We start from the raw sequence: 21,259 nt of genomic DNA, 5'->3' as shown, positions 1-21,259 counted from the left end.
CACAAAAAGCAAAGCACTGGTAGCTGTGATACCACCAGTGAGAAAAAGCACACCATTGTACCTTCCACCATCACAGTGCATCTTTGGTTTGTTTTCTCTTTTAAGTTGAAGGGAAAAGAACCCCCCGAACTTTAAGGGTATCCCCTACAGGCAATGGGATCAGAGCAGAGTTAGAACAGTTACAAGATCTGAATGGAAAAGCACTTCCAATCGTTGGCTTCTTTCTACCCGCTAACGAGAGATACTTAACGAATTTCACTCAGTAATTTGGATGAGTTGTACAGATCCGTTCTGTGAAAGGACCCATGACTTTAATAACAAACAGTCAGTGCAAACCAGTAGTAAGCAGCGCGCGGTACTTTACAGAAAAGACAACAGTGAGGCTACAGGAAACCGACAGGTGTGTGAGTGACTCAGGAACCTGCTGCATCTCTACAAGGGTTCTTTGCAGCCCACGCTCCTAAGGCCATTTGCAAATGTTACCCGTCGTTTCTGTAACGAATCAGGCCATTTTATTTTCACCGATAAAGTGGTTATGATCGTCTCTGAGTGTCAGTGTAGGTACAAGAGAGTGCAGGGCTGAAAAAAGCAGGATCTCGAGCAGTTTTAAAATGTAGTTTTGTAGTTGTAACTTAGCTGCTAAGAAAAGTCTCCTCCCCTGATGACAGTGCGGAATCTCTTCCATCTTTGAGCATTACACTTGACACGACTGTTTCTCCACAGTGGACAACACTGGGGAGTGGTAGCTGGTATTAGGTAAGCTCTAATGATTTATTCTCCAAGCTCACGTATTTAAGAAGATCTACTACTATGTCCTGATGAGCGGGGACCTTTCTTCTTCAGTGCTCTGAAAGAAAAAAGTTGCAACAAAGGAAAATTAAATATGGCACATTAGAGAGCTCCAGTGGTGGAGAAGCTAAATGTCTTAACCTCCAAAGAGGAAAGGAAAAAGCTCTTGGCTCCTACTTCTAAGTGCAGATTTACTAAGGGAACCCTCACTGTGCAGGGGAGGTGCTGGAGGGTGGATGGCAGCTTTGGCAGGTACCGGCACTGGGACGAGGCAAAGAGATGTCCCAGATTTCCCTGTGCCTCTGCAGAGGCAGAAGGGGATCGGGGTGAGTGGAGGAAAAGGGCCAGGATGCACTCCATACAGGTGCTGCATTCTCCAGACGACACGGGCATTCAGCCTACTGACATCATGCCTGGACAACTGAGATTGCTCAGGATCCCTGTCGTACCTTCCACGTGACAAAAGACCATAGTCACCCTGCATCACAAAGATAGCTCTGATTGGCAGAATCATTTTTACGTTTGCAGGGAAAGCAACAAAAGCAATATAGAGAAAATACGAGAAGTACGTGTCCCTCTGTCATTTTATTCACTGTGTAGCAATGCTCAGGAACAGCCAAGAGGGCTGGTATGGAGCCATACATGTAGTGAGGGGCAGGAATGCTTGGGACAGGGCCCTCAGGCAATGGGATACTTTTGATTTTCTACCCGAGTCTGCCTGTGACACAGCAGGCTCAAAAGCCCAAAGGAAAAAGAACTGGGCTCTCATGAAAAGGAACCTGAACTATGATCCTGAGAACCCTGGTGGTGCAATGCTTCCTGGGCTCCCGGAGACATACAAGACTGAAGCAAAAGAGCCAGAGATCAGCTCCTCGAGGCCACTGCTAGAGGAAGGGAGGCTGCACACCTCTTGTCAAGCTGCTGCCACCACCGCCACATCCCCAGCTGGCACTGGGTCCCACAGGCTAGAAGTGCACACAAAGCAGAGCTGTGTGCTCTGGGAGTTCTGTGTGCTTTTCTACAAGGCTTTAAAGAAGTGCTTGGGGAGCATCATACAAGCAACACCACACTAAGATCACAGCAGCTACAGAAAGAAAGCAGCCTACTAGAGTACCCAGTCTGTTCCTTCCAAAGAATCCAAAGTTTATCTCATCTGGACCCTTCTGTCTTAGGGTGAAATTTTGGCTTTCAACGTTGTTAACTAGCGGCCTTAACACCAGCATGATATTTTGAAACAGAATTTTTCATAAATAGGTGTACAAACTAGTATTATCTGGACAGCACTATTTGCATGCTGCTGTTTGTAAAATTCATCCATTCTTTAGTTATAAATTTGCATAATGATTCTGAAAAATAATCAACTGGCATAAGACAACTGTTTCTACTGAGAACACTGTCAGACTGCCTGTGACTAAAGCTGTTCATCAAATACGGTGGGCTTTTCGCATATTACCCTCCAGGGTCCTCTAGACAGGCTGATTTTTATTTTTTATACTACTATCAACAAGGAAATTAGGCACAGAAAATACTACCTGTCTTACCACGATTGTCTCTTATATTAGCTGCATTCCTTTGTTTTGGTGCTTTTATTCTGTGTCTATTAAAACATCCCTTCCCTAAAAAGGTCATTTTAAACAAAAACAACACATTAAAATGTTTCTGTGTAGACAGACGATGAAGAAGTAAAATCAACTGGAAGAAAACCAAACACAGACAAGCATACAGTAAACAAAGTCAAATTCAAGTGTTACTTACCTCTTCTCTTACTCCCTGAGACCTGCACACAAGCACACTAAAAACAATCCCAAAAACAATTCCTATTGCCATGATTACAAAAGGGATTCCAGTTACAACACTGGCTTCCAGCAGGACATGCTTGAGTTTGTTGGCAGACACTTCATCAATCAGAACGCTCTGGAGTAGACAGAGATGAAGAGAGAGGAAAAAAAGAATATTCCCATTCTTCATATTAGGCCGTTTTACTTTTGTGAGGGTAAGCTAACAACACTCCCACGACTCTGTACCTTTGCTTCATTGCTTAATGTACCTTCCCTCTGAGAATACCCAGCTTTTCCTCTGAGGCCAGAGGGAAAATCTGGTCTGCATTTCTAAAGGAAGTAGTGATTAAAATGCTCTGTTTAGGAATGCAATAGTACTGGCCTGGAATAATGATACATATCATCAAAGGTACTCCCCTAGAACGTTCCCTGAATCCAATGAATTCGGTGATCCAACTACAGCACAGTCTGTACTACTACTGCATTTGCAGAAGTGCCTAGAAAGAAAAATGTGATTCTGCACACATTCTGCCTCTTCACCTGAGCAGCCCTTTTCCTTACTGTCAATATCTTCACAATTAAAAAGACTCCCCAACAAAGATTTTCCAGAACTAAACTTAATGCAGTGGTCAACAAAGAGCAGAATGATGTTAATAGGAAACAACTTCCTACTTATCACTACATAAAACAACAGGAAAAAATACATATTTTTTCCATGGCTAGCTCAAAGTCAATAGTTTTGCAAATATAAACATCTCACAATGCTGCAAAGAACTAATGAAATTATTTACCTCATTTATATACATCACCGGGAAAATTAGTGTTCGGATGTTGCCCGTTTCACTGTGTTAAAAAAAAAAAGAAAACAGCAATAAGAAATTATGCTTTTCTGTTCTTTTTTCTGTTCTTTCAACCTGAGGGTCTGGAGACAGATTATAACAGAGTTAAGAACAAGGAAATTGTCCCTAAAGAAACACTGGGCTGTTGCTTTTTAACATTGGTTTTCACTTTCCCATTGAACTAGGACAATGTCAATCTCCAAGAAGCTAAATAATTTCTGTTTTGGGATATGGTGAGGAGAGAAAACAAGAGATCCATAAGAGGCTTGTTGGTAACTAACTGAATGACGGATATGTCAGTCAGCAGAGACACTAAGCTAAGCTGAGGCTGAACACTACTCATATTTGTAAAACGCAGAAACAGTTGTCTGTCACACAACATTCACATAGAAGAAAAAAAAAATATGGCATACATGAAGTAACAGCTTACTCCTAAACTGTGTTAATGTAACAGCTCCTGGGCACCAGAAAATAAGGTGGTGTTAGTCTGAAAAAATATCAAGCATCCTAAGAGGACTGGACTGATTAAAATACTTATTTTTAGTTATAATATATAGCAAAGACATGCCAATAAGTATCAGCTCAGAAGCTGAGAAGCAAAAACAGCTATTATACCTCATAGGCAACAATGAAATCAACAAGTCAGAAAGACACAAGGTAAAGGGACTGGCATTTCCACACAACTTTATCTGCAGTTTGTGGACAATTCCCTCAAACTGAGACAACTAGAAAACCCTGCAGAATCCAGTTGGAACAAAGAAGCAGAGGAGCTATTTTACTCACACGTGCACTCCCTTATGCAGGATTGCACTGACTACCTACGTCAATAGAGGTTTCTATCCTTTATCATACCGTTGTAGTCACAGGCAAGGTCTTTCTCTCTACTTGATCAAACGAACCCTTCCTCATTATGGTGTTTTAAAATCCACCACCTGATCTTCCGCTTTGAAGGGGTCATGTCTTCTCATATGGTTTTCACATGACCACTGCTGAGAAATGACAGCAGTTACAGTATTTTTGCCTCCTAAAAGCAGTGAAGAGTAAGATGGCATTACTCACTGCAATGAGCAGCACAGCCCCAAGTTTCTACCCTCCTTTTGCTGTGGCAGATCCTTTCTTGAGAGGGTCAGTGTTATATTACAGATGCTACTGCTAGGATTGTGTGCAACTTGTCTCCAGCAACTGGCTTTTCTTGAGTCTTTACTCCTCAGAAAGAACTCCAATAGCCTCTTGGGCCATGAGTGAGGAGGATACTGCCACTTGCAATTAAGATTTGAGTGGATTTCTCTCTTAAATATTCTGTCTCCAACCAATATTCCATCTGAATACGGCAGACAAATTCATTCTGAATATCAAATCAGATCTGAGATATCCACCCAGGAGCAGAGAACACTTACAAGAATTCAGGTAATTTTCTGACATGAACATTGATCTGCATCCGCTTGGCTGCTTGCAGGACAAGCCCTGTCAGCTGGGGAATAAAATAAAGAAGTGAATTTAAAATAATAATAATAATATAAATGTTATATTTATATTATATTTATATTATGTTATATTTATATTATATATAAACTAATAGGAATTAGGAGAGTACAACCTAATAGTTGCACTGGTATGGATTTGCCAGGGTGGTACATGACTCCCTTGGAGCTATTATTTATCTGCATTCACCAAAGGAAGACATTCTTGTATTTTATATGCCCAGACTTCAGTCTGCCTGTGAATTAGAGACCTAGATGTGAAGAGGCAACAACAGAAATAGGTGTGCCATCATGGTGTGCAAACCCACACTTAAGCTACAGAGGAATCCCCCATCTTTCAGATCTAGATGTAGGTTTGGAAAAAGCTAACAACTAATGCTGCTTGTTCTGGTCTCTGAATACAAGAGAAACCTTTCTTTTTGCAGATCTCAGTGAATAGGAGTGTGTGGCCCCAGAGATGATAAGCACAAAACATTTCTCAGAGTATTGCCACCACAAATAAAGGTTTCAATTGGAGGTGCAGAAGTATTTTCCCTATTCAAGCAGCCAAATTTAGTCTGTGGTGGTGGGTGAGAAGGAGGAGGCAGACAGCTCCTTTTACCCTCATACTTTAAAAGGGGAAGTAGGAGCTGGCTAACAGGAAGAGCCTGGCACCAAACCAGATGCCAAGAAACACGTGCACTAGCCCTTCAGCCTTTGAAAGAAACTATGCAATTTCTTGCTCATGCTAAACATAACAGTTTGATGAATCATGCTGTTTCTTTCTGCAAACTAGGCAGGTCCTGGTTTTCCTCTCTCTTATCTACCTTAAGATGCAGATCTAGAGAACAGCATAAAACTACAGATCATGAGTTGAAAACTCCCTTCATTTCTGACATCTCATGGTGAGATTACCAAAAACTCTGCAAACTATCATGAAAGACATATTGACCATGGCTGTGGATCATTCCTTCCTTGGCTCCATGCTACCTAAGTTGAGTTCAACATCCATTGAGTATACCTATCTGCTCTCTTAGTCCACATACCCTAGCTTCAACTTGGGGAAAATACCCCAAGTGGGTTGAAAGCAAAGTGAGGAGGAAAAGACTCATCTACTTCTCAGAAATATATTTTAACCCCTTCATCTCATCAGTGCCAGTCTGATGGCATCTCTAACTGCAAAGGTATGATAGGAAAAGCATTTTAATTTTTGATACCCAGCAAAATTTATTCTATATAAGCAAATATGGATAGCTCCACATACTCTAGTGAAGCTTCACTGTGATCAATGGAGACTACATTGATACACATCATGCAAGAAGGTGACATAAGCCTATGAGCTTGGATTCATCTATATAACCCTCTAAAAAAGGCTGTACTTACAGGATTGATATCCACAAATGTCTCGTGGTATTCCTTTGTTGGATGCATGCCCTCTATGTCACTTATAAACTTTTGCTCTGCTTGGTAAAAATGTGGAGCTGACAGAAATATGGGAGCACCTGGAATGTAAAAACACAGAAAATCACAATTTAAAAAAGAAGAGATTTGAAGAAGTCTTTGAGGACATCAAAACTTTTCGTACTGGGCATTCACAGAATGATAAGTCCACTCTGGGGCTACAGAGTTTACACTCTGACTCCCTGTCCTCTGAACAATCCAAAATTTTCCATGTTCAGCATCAGCACAGCTTCACGTCTCAAGGCTGTATGCTTGTATATTGCATTATTTGCACTCACCTAGGCAGAAATGACAGCTACCTGCATAAGAGAAGACTATAAGTACCCAAGCTGCTCAGTGTGCATACTGGTACTTTTGATTTCCCTGATTTAAATCATTGCTGGAGCTTATGGCATCTCACAGGGACATCCCCTCAGATCACATCTTCACTACAGCAGTTTAACACCAACCAACCAATCACTTGTTGGTGACTGACTTCACTGAGTGTAGACATATTTCTACAGGCCTCACCAAACTGCCGTCACATATTTCAGACAGAAAGGAGAAATACGCTCCCACTAAAGTCCCTCCAACCTATTTCCACTGCCTGGTAGTATACCTTGCTTGCAGATGCTGACATTGAGGACACCAGCACCAGGGCAGTTCCCTGGTGGTACGCAGAATCCAGCGTTGTCTGGGTTAACGGTGGTGTTGGCAAACACCATAGGGGAGGGCACAAAGCGGTAGGTTGGGACGCCTGCAACACTTCCTGAGCTGTCATACACCAGATAAAGAGATCTGCAAGGAAGAAAAGCCAGACTAAGATTTGCTAGTCTTGAGCACATGCTGATTACCTGCTGCAAATGTCTCTGTTGATGCCTGTGCATCTATTTAAGTTTATAGTAAACTGAAAGTTTAGCCTAAGCCCATTCCAACAGTCTTCTGCAGTGTAATAGGTTTTTGATCTACACGGGCGTATCTTATCAGTCTGTTGCTGCACAAAATGGACAATAATGCATTTATTGTGTTGTCCCATGGACACTGATGCTCACCTTCAGCATTTTGGGGGTTGATTCTGGTCCCTACGATGCTATTGTGTGTTGTGCAAAGCAGTGCTGGTACACGTTATTGAGGGGGAACACAGTGGGGCAAGGGCAGGGGAAGGTACAAATTTGGCAAGTCCTAGATTTATCATAACATACATCAGTACTGATTTAGATAGAGAATTTCAGATCATTTTTGTTGTCCACAGACAGGAAAACTTGGAAGGGAAGAGTCCTGCAGGTGGAATGTCAGGAAACACCATGTTTTCCTGCATACTGTTGCATTTTAAGTAGCACTGTTTTAAGCCATGCATCTCTGAAGAAGGTAGTCTGTGTTCTCTAAAAAGCAGAGACATAGGAAGATTTTCTACGGAAAGAAACTTCAGGAAAGGTTTATATAAATCCTGTTCCTCTCATTACAAACCCTGTCAGGCAGTCCAGCCTTTTTGCAGACACCTTTTTATTTCCACTTTACCTTTCTTTAGAAACAACACATCTTTAACTTGATGCATATTGGGGTGTCTGTGGTTCAATTCTCTTGTCCTTCATAGCACAAACAAATACTGAACATTAACACTGTTAAATAAAATGATGGAGAGAAAAATGTCAACCTAATATGAAACCTCAATAAGAATGGACACAAATACTCTGCTGTAAAGTCAGTGTCCAATTCCCTTTTCTTACCTGCAGAAATCAGAGGAAAATATATAAATGTTCTCATCTTTGCTAATCAGTGGATGAAAAGATGTCCCATCTGTTCCATTGATCATGTTACAAGTCTTTGTTGTCCACCAGTTCAATGACCTGAAGTAAATTAAACAAAGAGAATAAGGTTTAAAAGACCTTTCATTGGTGGTCAGGCCAGGTTGTGCTCTGAGGAAAGGAGTATCAGACCTGTATAGCGCTAAGTTCTATTTCCTCTACTAACAAAAATATGGTTTAAATTGCATTTATCTCATTATTAAACTGGTGCCAAACAAGTAAGAATCCATCTGCAAGAGTTTCTCCCATATATGTAATTGCTGGGAAATGTTTTATTTAATGGGAGAGAGTTGCTTTACGTAGTTCTTTGGCTTCTGTGTAATGCTTGCAGTCCTCCAAATAAGTGTCAGAAACCCAGGCATGAGCTGTCTCAGCCCTGGCTCTGGGCACAGAGCAGCAAGGAATGGTGCTGTCTGGATATTCAGGAAGTCTGTGCCACAGCCTGCTGCTTTGGTACTTGAGCCCCACAGGGCACGCAGGGTTGTCCCAGAGGAGAGAGTGGAGAAGGGGCCACCTCAGCCACAGGGCACACAGGAAGTGAGTGTTCACAGCAGTCTGCTCTCTAAGGGCAGGGCTGTCTTTTCATAATTATATGACCCGTGCTAAAATGCTGGAGGCACAATTGAAGCTAGAGCTGCTAAGAAGTACCATCATCTTCAGAATAAAATAACCTTTTTTTTTTTTTGTAAAAGAACATAAAGACGAACATTTTTGTTTATCGTAAGTATGAAAAGAGGCAAATTTTAACAGAGGCCCAATCACATTGAAAAACTTACTCTTTTCCTTTCCATTCCACAATTCTTGAGAAGTTAAGGTAGTTCATTTCTCCACTTAGGAAAACATATTCTCCATCATCAGTTCCATTCATCTGCAAACACATAGGTGAGTTTTTGTTATTCTACTCACCTTGTTAACACTTGGCCAGTAACTACATCAGAGTGACAGGAGTCTGAGCTGTCATCACTTCAATTCCACTCTGGGAGCGACGGACTCCCTTGAAGTGCATGCAAATCATCAAACTTCACCTTGTATATAAAATGAGGTGGCAGTGGCTAAATTCTCACTCCTTGTAGGTGAAGGGGATCTAACATTAAGTCAGCTCTTCTTCCCCTTTGGAATTTGCCAATAGAAAAATAAACTCACAGAAAACAAACTGAGTACTGCAGATAACGTCTGAGAAACAAGCCCAAGCTGATTTGCAGTCAGAGACACTGAGAAAGCCAGTAATGGCTATAGCTCAGAAATAACATACAGTCTCGACTAACTACTACTAAGGAAATTTTTCAGGAAATTTTCTTTCTTTCACAGTGCTGGTGCAAATAAGACCACATTATGAAAGCACAGTCAACAGTGGAGTTGTTTATACCCACTCTTGAAAAACTCATGCATATATGACAAAGGAAAGAGATAAAACAGTTGAAGCTAGGCCACAGATCAGAGCCTAGATACAACCAAACTGAAGAGGAAACATCCTTTTGCTACCTCTGCAGCCTCAGTCTCCATGGCCTCAGTTTGGGAGCAGCCTGGCTGGCAATGACAGTCCCAACACTGTAGCACTGACATCAATCCCAATTTAAAGCGTCAGGAAGTCCTGCACAGTAATTACCTTATTAAAGAAGCCAAACACTGGGTCGATTTCAGGATGCAAAACATGAATGGTTGACAGGAGTTTGTCTTTGTAGCCCCACAGTAATTCATGCACTGTGCGAACTGTGAACAGGGATTCTTGGTATAGGAGCAACAGCACCTCCGTGGCAAATTGAAGAGATGTTGCCCTGGTCCACTCCATTGCAGTCTACCAGGGGATTAGAATCAGGGATAAATGGTCAGATTTATTGTTGGATAAATAGTAACAGCTGAACACAATCAGACACATATCAGCACTGTACATGTTTCACTTGTATTTTCAGTTTTCTTATTTCCACTTGCGGCAAGTAACATGCAGGCTAACAGGTTCTTCAGCTATTCTTGACAGGGAAGTGCTCCTACAGGTTTCCCATCAGCCAGCCATGGGCACACACCCAGGTTGGTTTCATGCCAGCCCCTTCTGTAATGTTCAGAGTGGATTTTAAGTGAAACTGACAATACCGCTTTCTAAACAGTGGGAATTTCACAGCTTTATTACTGCTGGAGATGTGCTCTGAATTTCAGGTTGAGGAAGTCATGGTTTACATTTTGAAAAACAAAGGCTGTAAAGATAGGCAACCTCCAAAATAGAAACACCAGAAGTTATTTATTTCGTAGCTGGAAAATGATTTAATGATATGTACCTAAAACAAGAAAAAAGAAAAAGGAAAGAATACTCCCTGGTATTCTTTCTGTAGTTCTTCTAGAACTGTAGTTCTTCTAGAACTACCTGTTACAGTACATCTCAGTCAAAAATCCGAACAAGAGAATATTAACACTCAAATGCCTGTGAAGAACTGTAAATACAGACTGTACTGTTGGCAACTTTCAGCAAGCTGCATTCTATCGAATATCACATACAGTGCATTTATGTATTCATCCATAAAATCAAAACAGATATCTTTAGAAATTCTAGGGAAAAATTAATAATGGACTTCAATTACAGGGTATAAACGAGCACAAGGAGTAAAGGCTTCGTTACACAACCAGCAAGTATCTCTATACTGTCTACTTTTCCTTGCAAGGTATAACTGCTTTGTATCTGCTTGTTCTTGAGCTGTCGTCCCTGTGTAAGATCAAAAAATAATGTCCTGCCTCTACAGTCTCACCTAAGACAGAATTTGAGTGCTGTCTTCATTGTAGCTGGTAGTACCTTTTCATTCACTGGCATCTGAAATCCCTCTTGTATAATTTTTTTCAGTTTGTGATGCAGACTTTGAGGCAATTTTTGAAATTTTGATTGAAAACAACAACAAAAACACATTAAAATGTCAGAGTTCCTCCTATGTATTTGATTTCAGTAAATTCCTAATTTGGTTTTGTCATGAAAAGCCAACAAGCCTGATCTCTGCTCATCTCCAAATTGTCAGCTCTCAGACAAGGAGTGAAAAACTGATGCTACAGAGGTGTTTGGTGAGGAAGGAATATAACAAAAAAACCCACAACAGTTCAAACCTAAAATGAATGCAGCATCTATCTTGATATAAACTGCCTCTCTAGTTCTTCAATCATCTTTATCTACCACAAAGGGAGAGGCAGTATGGAGCAACAAGCTGGTAGGTATAACACAAGTTACACTGACTCCCAAGCAGAAATGGAGAACTCACCACTGCAGGAACATTAATTGTTCTAATCAGATCCACTTCAGGGTCTCCAACTGACTTCTGAGGTTCAAATACATACGTCTTTGGATTCAGAGCAGATACTTTGGTGCCGTTGTCCAAAAACTGAACATGCACTCTTGGCCTGTATTCTCTGAAAAACAAGAGTTTGCTCTGTAAGCAAGTTAAATGTGTACAATCAACACTAACTGCAATCAACTTGTGGCTATTGTACTGCTCTAAGAAAATGAGCTACTCATAGCCTCGGAGCTGCTTCTGGTGCTGTCTAAGCACTCAGAAAAGCAACGTAAAGCTTATGATTGCTGACAAACAAGTCCAATTGGAAGAAACATCAATGCTACCAGGTCTAGTAAGGTCTAGTAAGGAAGTCAGATCTTAACTACCGTGAAGCATATGTAACAACCATAATTTAGTCCATGAACAATAGCATTTTGCAAGCAAGAAACACAATTCTATAGATCCGGCTGGCTTAGATTCAAAATGAGATACATATCTATCTTCAGCCAATCAGAAAGCAGAAGTGGCAGGTTGTCTTCTCATGGCATTATCCTTCTGGCATATGTCTGAGTTGAAATGGACTGTGCTTCATGAGCATACATTCAAGTAAGAGTTTGTTGATTTTTACAATGCTTTGCTTCCTGAGTAAATTTTAAATCCAAAGATGCAAAGGTGAATTATCCTGCAGGACTCTGTGTTACAATGTTTTTCATTCACTGCAGACGATAACTCCACTCCTGGCTGCACTAGGTCTTTAATGCAGCTTAATGACAGGCTGTATTATTTGATTTTGTCTTTCTAATTTAAATCAAACTGGAAAGGTCTACAGAAATCAACCATGTCCCAACATTCCTACAAAAACAGTGTCATCTACTTTTCAGCATCCCTACCACCTATGAACATTTTGGCCTGGGTATATTTCCAGATTGATTTGGCAAAAGCCTCTTCTACATTAATCTATTCTATACCCTAAGGCTTGAACTGAAGGGGTAGGAATGGACAGCTGTGAAATGTCTTATCTAAACCAGGCTATAGTCAACCTGAGAAGCCCCTCCAGCTCTAAAAAGTCTACAGAGGAAAATAATACTCCCTGACTAGGGACACAGGTAGAAGCACCACAGATATTAAAGACAACAATCTGTTCATGTGTGCATGAGCAGAAAATATTCAGCTGATCTTTGGGACTTAGCAAGCTTGGGCAGATAAGCAGCTTCCACTTAGAATGAATTCTTTTATTTATTTTAAATCCAACTTACAGGATATAAAAAGACAAGTGTGGCTACATTTTTGTTTGAGAATCTACTTCTGCACTAACTGGGTTTACAATCGATGTTGGTCAAAACCATGAACTGTTTCAAACTTAACCATCTAGGATGAGACTACTTAGCCATCTCCTCCTCTCGGCACTCTAGACATTTTCCCCTGCCTCTGGGGGTGGTTCAATTCCAGCCTTTCTGCCTACTACCCAATTTTATAAAACAACTGTGCCATGCACTTCTTTTTAGAGCATTTTAGACGTTCTGCCACATGCTAAACCTAAACGGCTCTTGATTACTTTGCTACACTTGGCCTCTGAGACAAACCTAGCATTTACTCTCTGGCTCTAGCATGCAGTATGTCTGCAACACCTCTTCCTGATCCTGCTCCTCCATCATACCTCCTCCTTCCCCACCCACTGCCAACAATCGGGTTCAGTTAACAACAGCAGTTAAGCAAGGATTAAAGAAAGAATTTGCTGGGAAAGAGCACTTCAGTTTTTAACTTGCCTGTTTCTTCCATCCGATGGAGCACAGCACAGTTGAATTTTGTTTAGACATGTCAAAATTGGGCAAACCAAAGAAACCAGAAGCTGGAATGTGCAGCCTGCCTCCCTTGGACAGCAATGATCAAGGCAGGGATCACCTGCCCCCACCTGCTCCCACACAGACAGCCTGCGGTGTGTGCTGCACGGGAAAGCTCTCCCAACAAGCCACAAGTCAGTAGCTGTCTAGTTTTTTCTCCAGCTCTACCAGTTTGTCTAATAGAGGTATTCTGCCAAAGCAGCACTACTTTGCCAAGTCTTAACAAACACAGTAATGAAAAGGAGGAAATGGGAAAAGGGAGGAAGTAACGCAAAGCTGAGCTGTGGGAGGAAAGGAACAGAAGGGGAAGGCATATTGCAAAGAATTAGGCAGCCTGAGAGAAAAATGTCCGGATCAGTGTGTGACAGTGAGACTGACAACAAGAAATCCACATTTCTCTTGGTTCTCATACTTCCCTAAGTTCAAAGGCCATTATGTCTACTGCTACAGGACTGCTCCTGGTGTACATTACTGTGTGCAGAGGAGCAATATGAAACTGTAAGGGAAAACTTACTTGTAAAGTGAACTGAAATCTCTCCAGGTCCAGAAGAGTCAGACTGCTCAGCGTGGAGCCATATCATGCAGAAGGAGAGGCCAGGAGGATGGATAAGCTCCAACACTGCACATGGCCTTACTGAATCCTGCTGTCTGAAAAATTGTAGATGTATCTGAATCTAAGTAGGTGAGGGCCGGCTGAGGGAAATCCCTGTAGTACCATTCTGTAACTGGCTTTCTGCCCACATTTTTACTGATATGAATTCAGCAATTTCAGCTAGGAACTAAGTTCTGAGTGAACACGTGAATCACATCTTTACGCAATGCTCCTCTTGGAATATATCTCAACCAATCAGTATCTTTCTCTCATAATACAGTAGGCCATGATGCAGAGAGCTCCCTTTGCATCCAGCAGCTGAGGAACAGCAGAGCAAAAGCAAAATCTTGCACAAAATCTGAGAAGATGCTGGCTGAATCTGAAACTGCTTGCAGGTTGTTGATGTGTCAGCCTAGGTGTACTATCCAGGTAGTGATGAATTCTCTATTCTCTGCTGAATAGATTTTCAAGCACTTGTTAACAGCTAGGTTTCTTCCTAGAATGGGATCCCAAACATTCTGGATCCCACTTTTTTGCCTCCTTACACACAGCAGGTTTAGTGAAATACAAACACAGAAAAATGGTCCTACCGGTAGGTATATGGCCCTTTTTCCTCTACAAGAGGAGTAGCACCTTGAAGCACTTCTAGTGGATTTGTCACATTAAAAAAGTAAAACTGCATGTAGACTGGTGGAGGAGGATCTTCCCAAGCTTCAAAGGTTTCTGTGCCATTTTTTAATACTGTTCCCTGAAACAAGAGAAAGACAAATAAACCATTAGTGGTAGATGCTGAACGATAGTCAGAGGGAAGAGAGAAGTTCTATGCCCTCAGAAAAAAGACAGGCATTAGGATTGGAGATCCCAACTCTACAGATACTTTGTGCTTTGCTTTGAAGCATATCACCAAATCAGACACATACAACTAATACAGCTATACTTGCAGCCTAGGGGCATATTTTGTTGGAATTATTGATTTGCTTCTTCCTACAAACAGTTCTGGCCGACATTTTTCAGAATGAAGACTTATCAGCTACTGCACAGTGATCCTCTTGCACTCCCTGTATGAGCAAAAACATAACCTGGTGTAAAACACCACAAAACAAGCCCGTATTACAGAAAAAAAGAAGTGGAACTGAATAGTGTGAGGCCAAGAAGTCATAAAAGAGGTATCTTAGGAGGAGAAAGACTAGAAAAGAAGTTCAGCTTCCTTGTATTTATGATTTATTTGCCTAAGAAAGTCAGATTCCAATACGGCTGTGACACTGTCTCCAAAGCAACTGGACTTTGTTTCTCACTGGCCAGGGAGAAAAAGCTGCAAATGACAGAAATTTATTTCATTTAAGCAGAGACTGAGATACACCCCTTTCTGAGGACTCTGAATAGGGCAAACGTTCTTTGCCCTCTGCCTTTAATTACAGCAATGAGAAGTTGTGCATCTCCAGACTACTTGTGTATTTTGTATTCAGCAAAACATGGGCCTACAAAATAAGAGTTACAAATAATTATTTTATTACAGAAGCTCTTACATAATGAATCAGTAATTCCCATACTCCATGTGTCAGAAGGAATGGCGCAGCTGTAGCTGTATGCAGCTGCCTTAACAATATATAACATAGGTCTCAACCCCATATTTTATTACCATTCCATTTTACATAAAATTCACCACAACTATAAAAGCATCACTAAGAACACCACAAAAACCAAGGCTCTACTCTGCCCTGGTAAGGCCTCATCTGGAGTACTGTGTCCAGTTCTGGGCTCCCCAGTACAAAAAAGACAGGGATCTCTTGGAAAGAGTCCAGCGGAGGGCCACAAAGATGGTGAAGGGCCTGGAGCATCTCCCCTATGAAGAAAGGCTAAGTAAACTGGGTCTGTTTAGCCTTGAGAAAAGAAGACTGAGAGGGGACCTGATCCAGGTTTATAAATATCTGAGGTGTGGCGGCCATAGTGGTGAGGCCAGTCTCTTTTCAGTGGTACGTGGAGACAGGACGAGGGGAAACGGACATAAGCTGCAGCATAGGAAGTTTCGCACGAATGTGCGTAAGAACTTCTTCACAGTGAGGGTGACGGAGCACTGGAACAGGCTGCCCAGGGAGGTTGTGGAGTCTCCTTCTCTGGAGATATTCAAGTCTCGCCTGGACGCCTACCTGTGCGACCTGGTGTAGGGAACCTGCTTTGGCAGGGGGGTTGGTCTCGATGATCTCTAGAGGTCCCTTCCAACCCCTACAATTCTGTGATTCTGTGATTCTGTGATTCTTTTCCTATATTTTAACACTGTTGCTGCCAAAGCTGCAGTAAAGAAAAACATGGCTTGCAGAATGGAATTTACAGGAATACATGAAACAAAACTCTATCTTTGAAAAGCTTATCACCAGTAGGCGAAAGAAGGAGGGGAAATAATTTGCAATTAAATGGGACTCATCAACACTCGCTCTTTTTATTCTTCTGAGAAAACAAGTCAAATATTGTTAAGCACAAATTCAAAAGCAAGGCAGGCTGGACAGATGCCATTTCTTGGTTTCCATTTATGAGGTCTTAACTTTTATCAGCCACAGTTGCCTCAGGATTCTTTCTTGGTTTTCCCACTAAAGGCTGTTTTCTTGGCATGCAGCTTTTAATTTTGTATGATTGGATAAAGAGAAGACTGTTTAAAAAAACACACATTGGCGGGAGCTTGGAATGGCAGCAGTATTCCTGAATAGCAAAGTAAGCCCATCCAGCCGGTAGTATTCTGCAGATGCAGACTGCTTTCCTCTGAGGATTTCAAACAACATCTTCTATGAATGTCACAAAAAATGCAAGCCATGTTTCAGGTGCTTTGTGCATTTCTTCCTCCTCATATCCACTGTTTCCTATACAATCCAATGCTCTCGATCTGTTGTTTTGCAATTTATGCCAACGTGGCTCAGGCCTATATTCAGACAGAGCCTTCCCAAACTTGGTTTGTAGGATCAGAAATAGAAAATCTCATTAAATCAGGCATACTGTTTCCATGACACTGCCAGAAAGGGCTGGGAATACAGCATTGTATTTAATGACCAGAAATGACCGCTATATCTTTTCTCCATATGCACAGTCAATTATTTGAGAGGTAGTGGTGTAGTACCTACTGATGTCAGTCCCCTTTCTAAGTCGTACACAGCTCACATTTCCCATGTGCATGAAATACAATTGAGTATTAATGTAGCACCAGTATTTGTATCAGACTACTCCCACCCGTCCTGACCTTAACTCTGGGAATCTGTACTATTCCCCAAGAACTACTAAGCACTATCAGAGCACCTATTTACCACTCAAATTGCTCTCATATGAGGCAACTAAATTGAGAGATTACTCAGTCTAAATGTCCAACTTTTTAAAAAAGTGAACCCCAGTCATATTAATTCTAGTTTCATGTTCCTGAGATTTTGAATTTTAAGTGATCCCTTGGGAGATGAAGTACAGAGCAAAAGGGCAGTGAAACACTGTCATACTGCGATTTATTTGCTGGATCTGCGTAACACTGCTTGGATCTCCCACAGAAATGACAGGGACTAATTTTAGCTCTGCGCAGTGACAGCAGCAGTATAAACCCAGATTCACAAACTTCTGAGCAGGACTTAGATATATTACCATAAAATTCTCAAATAATAAAATACAGTGTGCTCTTTTCTTCTGTTTTTCATCAAATATTACCAGGAATATTTGGATCTGCCACACGATACTACATCACCCAGTCCTAAGAGAAAAATTATGAGCTCATATTATTTGAACAAAACATATGTCCATGCCCCCAGCCGAGTTTAGTTCTGCTGACTGATTCAGAGCAGAGTAGCCTCTGACATTACAGCTGTGGGACTGTTTTTTTGACAGAGATTGTGGTCAGTACTAGGATAGGCAGGCTGCAAAATACTAGATTACATGACTGCTCTTTAATCTAACGATATGTAAAAGATACAGCCTCAGCCTCACCTGCAGTTATTGTTGCCATACTGTCAGAGATTCAGTCCTTCCCTCTTGATACATGCAGAAGTACAAAGCATTCAGAACCCTCAGATCAGACTCCAGTCCTGCAGGCAGTAGCCCAGGGAGGCCTGAGACTCTGAGATGCTGTCTCCCAGAGACGTACGATGCACCTTCTGCAAGTCCACCACCTAAAAGCAGTGTACTATATGATCCTGTGTCCCCACTTAGCTGTGCAGCACAGCTTCTTGTTTCCCAGTGGAGTCCATATTAATTTCAAACAACAAAAACATCTGTCCCACTGGCTTTATTTACTGTGACAGCCCATTTGCTGGTGTTTCCTTGCCTTAGCCTCATATCACAAAGAGGAAATATAAAATGAATTTCTCTTCCCAAAGGTAATTTTTACTGTTGGTGATAGTTGAGTTTTTTTCCTGGAACTGCAAAATGATCTAATTCCAGGACAATATATCCATCTGTGACAGAATTTAATCACAACTTTTTAAGAGAAGCAATAGGGTAAACATTCAGACCAACACAAGCAGATTTCTCTGATCCCGTGTTTTCAGAACTGTCTGTTCAAAAGGAGCAACTCAACTCCAGACTAAGCAGTGCTGAGAGTATTTTACTTTAAGCAAAAGCTTAAAGTGATCAATACGTAAAATAAGTCAAGTGATAAAATATCTTCCCCAACCCTCTGGGTCTTACATACTTTTAATAATCCAGCTCTAGAGACTGCTGGCAACAAAAGCCCATTGAAATTTAAAGGGGTTATAAGACTAAGCATTTTCTAAAATTATCAGCATAAGACATGTGGCATAAACAGAACACTTGAGTAAAGACACAAGGACTGATTGCCCGAGTTCTGCACTAGATGCACAGCTCAAGGGTTGTTATGTTCATAAACTGCAAACAATTAAGGCAGTAAAATCCATAATTATGTAACAAATATATATTATAAGACAAACACTGTTTGCAGCTAAGCAGGCCTTTATCCTGTGGGTAGCTATTTTATTCTTTTTCATTGCAGTTTTTTTCCCATTATTTGATCAGTTTCAGGTGCTACCCCAACAACTCACAGTGCTGGGCAAGATGGACATCTGATCTGGCACAGCATTCTAGCTCACACAAAAAAAACCCACTAAAACTGACAATAAGAAAATAAATTTGAATGCTTTCTGAGAAAGGTGTTCCCACTGTCCTCGTTATTACAGAATTGCCTGCTGAGTTTCCAGGGAATATGAAGTCTGATGTCCTGCTGATTCCCCTGTCCTTCCTGTACTTCCACTGTCTCCAGGAGCCCAGGAGGACTTTGTGCTCCCTGTTGTTGTCTGGAAGGGATGTGGCATTCCCTACTGCAAGCTAACTTATCATCATTGCTCTATGAATTGTGAGTTTGGATACACAGGGGCTTCAGACGGTCCAATATGCAGTCTTCCATTTAAGCTTACTTCAACTTACTTCACTTCAGTGCTGTTGCAGGAACTGCTGGAAAGCCCCCAGTGGAGCATGGACTACCCGTGGAAGGCAACCTCCTTCCTCTTCTGCAATTCTTCCAAAGGCAGGTAAGAGGGGGCATCATGAAACACATGAACGCTGAGAAGGCATTTCATGTCCATTGCCCTGGACTTCAGAGCAATGAGAGAACTCAGAAAGCTCTTGTCTTGCCGCATTTCAAAGGCAAATTGAGATTTGTGTATTTGTACAAGATTTTCTAAGCTGTAGACATGGTTACACAAGAGACAGCAACCTGCTAGGCCACACACAAATGAGAAAAACATGTGGGATAAAGAACATGTGGAAAGAAGCAGAATCAGCAGAGTGACCAGGAAGCATATTGCTTTGGGGCTGAAAGCTGTTCTTCTTCCATAGTTTGAATGCTTGGCTCCTGCAGAAGGCCAACAGGGTGTCACTGGCTTGTGTGGGGAGCAGGATGCTTGACCCTGTGCAACCCAGATGCACTGGCATGAGCTACAGAGCACTAAGTAGGAAAAGACTGAGCTCTAGGAACTGTTTCCTGCATTACCCAAAGCTCTGGCGAGTGACTATCAACTTACTCTTATATAATCAACCACTAAGGGTAAGGAGTGTGCAGCTAAGAGGTAATACGCATAAGGAGGATCACAACTAATTCCTGACAGTCCTACGCTATCCCACCAAACCTTTTTTTTTTTTCCACCCCTCTGCTCTTGTGTTAAGTGCATGAAATATTTGAAACTACAACTTCTGCTGTGATGCAGAGGATGACAGAATGGCTCGGTTTGCACAAAACTCTGCATGCATTAACGTTCACATCAGTTCATTTCTGCCTTTCAGAATGCCTATGAGCTGATGATGGAATGACTTCAGAATAACCCATGCTACACTCCACTTAACTGCCAGGAGGAGCTCCTGAAGAGCAGCTGACACACTGACAGCCCACACCACAGCTCACCCTATGGTGGCTTCCTGTTGGCTATATCCTGTTGACTCTACAGAAACACCTGGAAGTATCATAACTTGTTGTAAGCTGTCTGCACTCATGAAATCAAATTAATTTAAGACATTGTAGCTTCTCAGTGAGGAAATGCCCACTATCAATACCTTGAGGAAAAGAACAGCACGTGGGTTAGGACAGCAGACTTCTGTCACCAACCAGACAATAGCACTGGTCATATCATGTGGTAGTGCTCTTGGTTTCTCTGAGTAACACAGACCATTACATTCTTCAGACTAGGAAGATTAGTTAATTTACATGCTTCACACATACTTTAAGGGAAAACAGCTACTGAGGAGTGCTTTTGATTATAAGTAGGGGAGTTTCTAACACTAATGCAGTTGACCACAACAGAAATCCAAATGGCCAGCATTTGGATTTATGACCAACATGACCATAAGGGAGGAATAAAAGCTGAGGAGGACCTCTGCACTCATGAGGATGCCAGGACAGGTGTCCCCAGACCACAGCAAGCAGCCCTCTACTCCAGAGGCTGCAACAATAAATGGAGCAGCAGGGCAAAAGCTGCCAGAAATATATGATGGAGATGGCAAAGGTGGAGGCTGGAGGGGTGCTTCAGGTGCTCCCTGCTGCACCCCGTTGTGTGTTGCAGCATCCCCCAAACCCCCTCTGCCAGATCACAGCAGATGTCTTACAGCCTGTAAAGCTGTCTCAGAGCGCTTATTTTTACTCAGACTGTCTGATTTCATGCAGCCCAACCCGAGCCCCGCCCCGATCACACAGGACCAGGCGTTTCGTCGCCGAGAAGTGTATGGCCCTCACCCGACCGCGCTTGGGCATGAAGGAACCGTACGGTGCCACTCCGCCATCCCCGTCCTCCCTCCCTTTGCTCCCTAGGGTTATTTTGAGAGGGGATAAACCCATCGGGAGGGACCGCGGCCGAGCTCTCACCTGCTTCACTTGCAGGTCCACCACCGTCTGAAAGACATGCGCCACCAACAAGGAGACGCTGGCGATGAGCAGCGTCAGAGCCAAGACCCCCACGGTGACGAGACACAGCGACCTCATGGCTGCCGCCGATGAGACCAACA

At 42.1% G+C, this 21,259-nt stretch overlaps 1 protein-coding gene across 2 annotated transcripts; it reads right to left on the bottom strand.

Annotated features, from left to right (window-relative positions):
• Positions 1 to 266: 266 nt before the first annotated feature.
• SCARB2 (scavenger receptor class B member 2) lies at positions 267 to 21,253 on the bottom strand. 2 transcript variants are annotated; one of them, XM_003205668.3, is made up of 12 exons: positions 21,120 to 21,253; positions 14,380 to 14,537; positions 11,345 to 11,492; positions 9,718 to 9,906; positions 8,888 to 8,979; positions 8,034 to 8,153; positions 6,926 to 7,104; positions 6,250 to 6,368; positions 4,804 to 4,877; positions 3,359 to 3,410; positions 2,545 to 2,703; positions 267 to 847 (listed from the first exon to the last, which is right to left on the bottom strand). In XM_003205668.3, the coding sequence occupies exons 1-12, from the start codon at positions 21,234 to 21,236 to the stop codon at positions 809 to 811; spliced, it is 1,446 nt and encodes a 481-aa protein (XP_003205716.1). In that variant the 5' UTR covers positions 21,237 to 21,253; the 3' UTR covers positions 267 to 808. The 2 variants fall into 2 exon arrangements, with proteins under 2 accessions (XP_003205716.1, XP_019470137.1); XM_019614592.1 differs by lacking the exon at positions 267 to 847 and adding an exon at positions 854 to 2,405.
• Between the last annotated feature and the right edge of the window lie 6 nt (positions 21,254 to 21,259).

This window comes from Meleagris gallopavo, chromosome 4 (genome assembly GCF_000146605.3).
Source record: "Meleagris gallopavo isolate NT-WF06-2002-E0010 breed Aviagen turkey brand Nicholas breeding stock chromosome 4, Turkey_5.1, whole genome shotgun sequence".
Taxonomy (NCBI): Eukaryota; Metazoa; Chordata; class Aves; order Galliformes; family Phasianidae; genus Meleagris; species Meleagris gallopavo.
The sequence above is the reverse complement of the archived record's forward strand: the minus strand, read 5'-3'. Positions and strand labels throughout refer to the sequence as shown.

Excerpts from the sequence above, each read along its gene's own strand:
- SCARB2 (XM_003205668.3), bottom strand. The coding sequence starts at position 21,236 with ATGAGGTCGCTGTGTCTCGTCACCGTGGGGGTCTTGGCTCTGACGCTG. Across the intron at positions 9,907-11,344 it reads CAATTAATGTTCCTGCAGTG|ACTGCAATGGAGTGGACCAG; the intron begins GTGAGTTCTCCA and ends ATCCCCTGGTAG. Across the intron at positions 4,878-6,249 it reads CATTTGTGGATATCAATCCT|CTGACAGGGCTTGTCCTGCA; the intron begins GTAAGTACAGCC and ends TTTATTCCCCAG.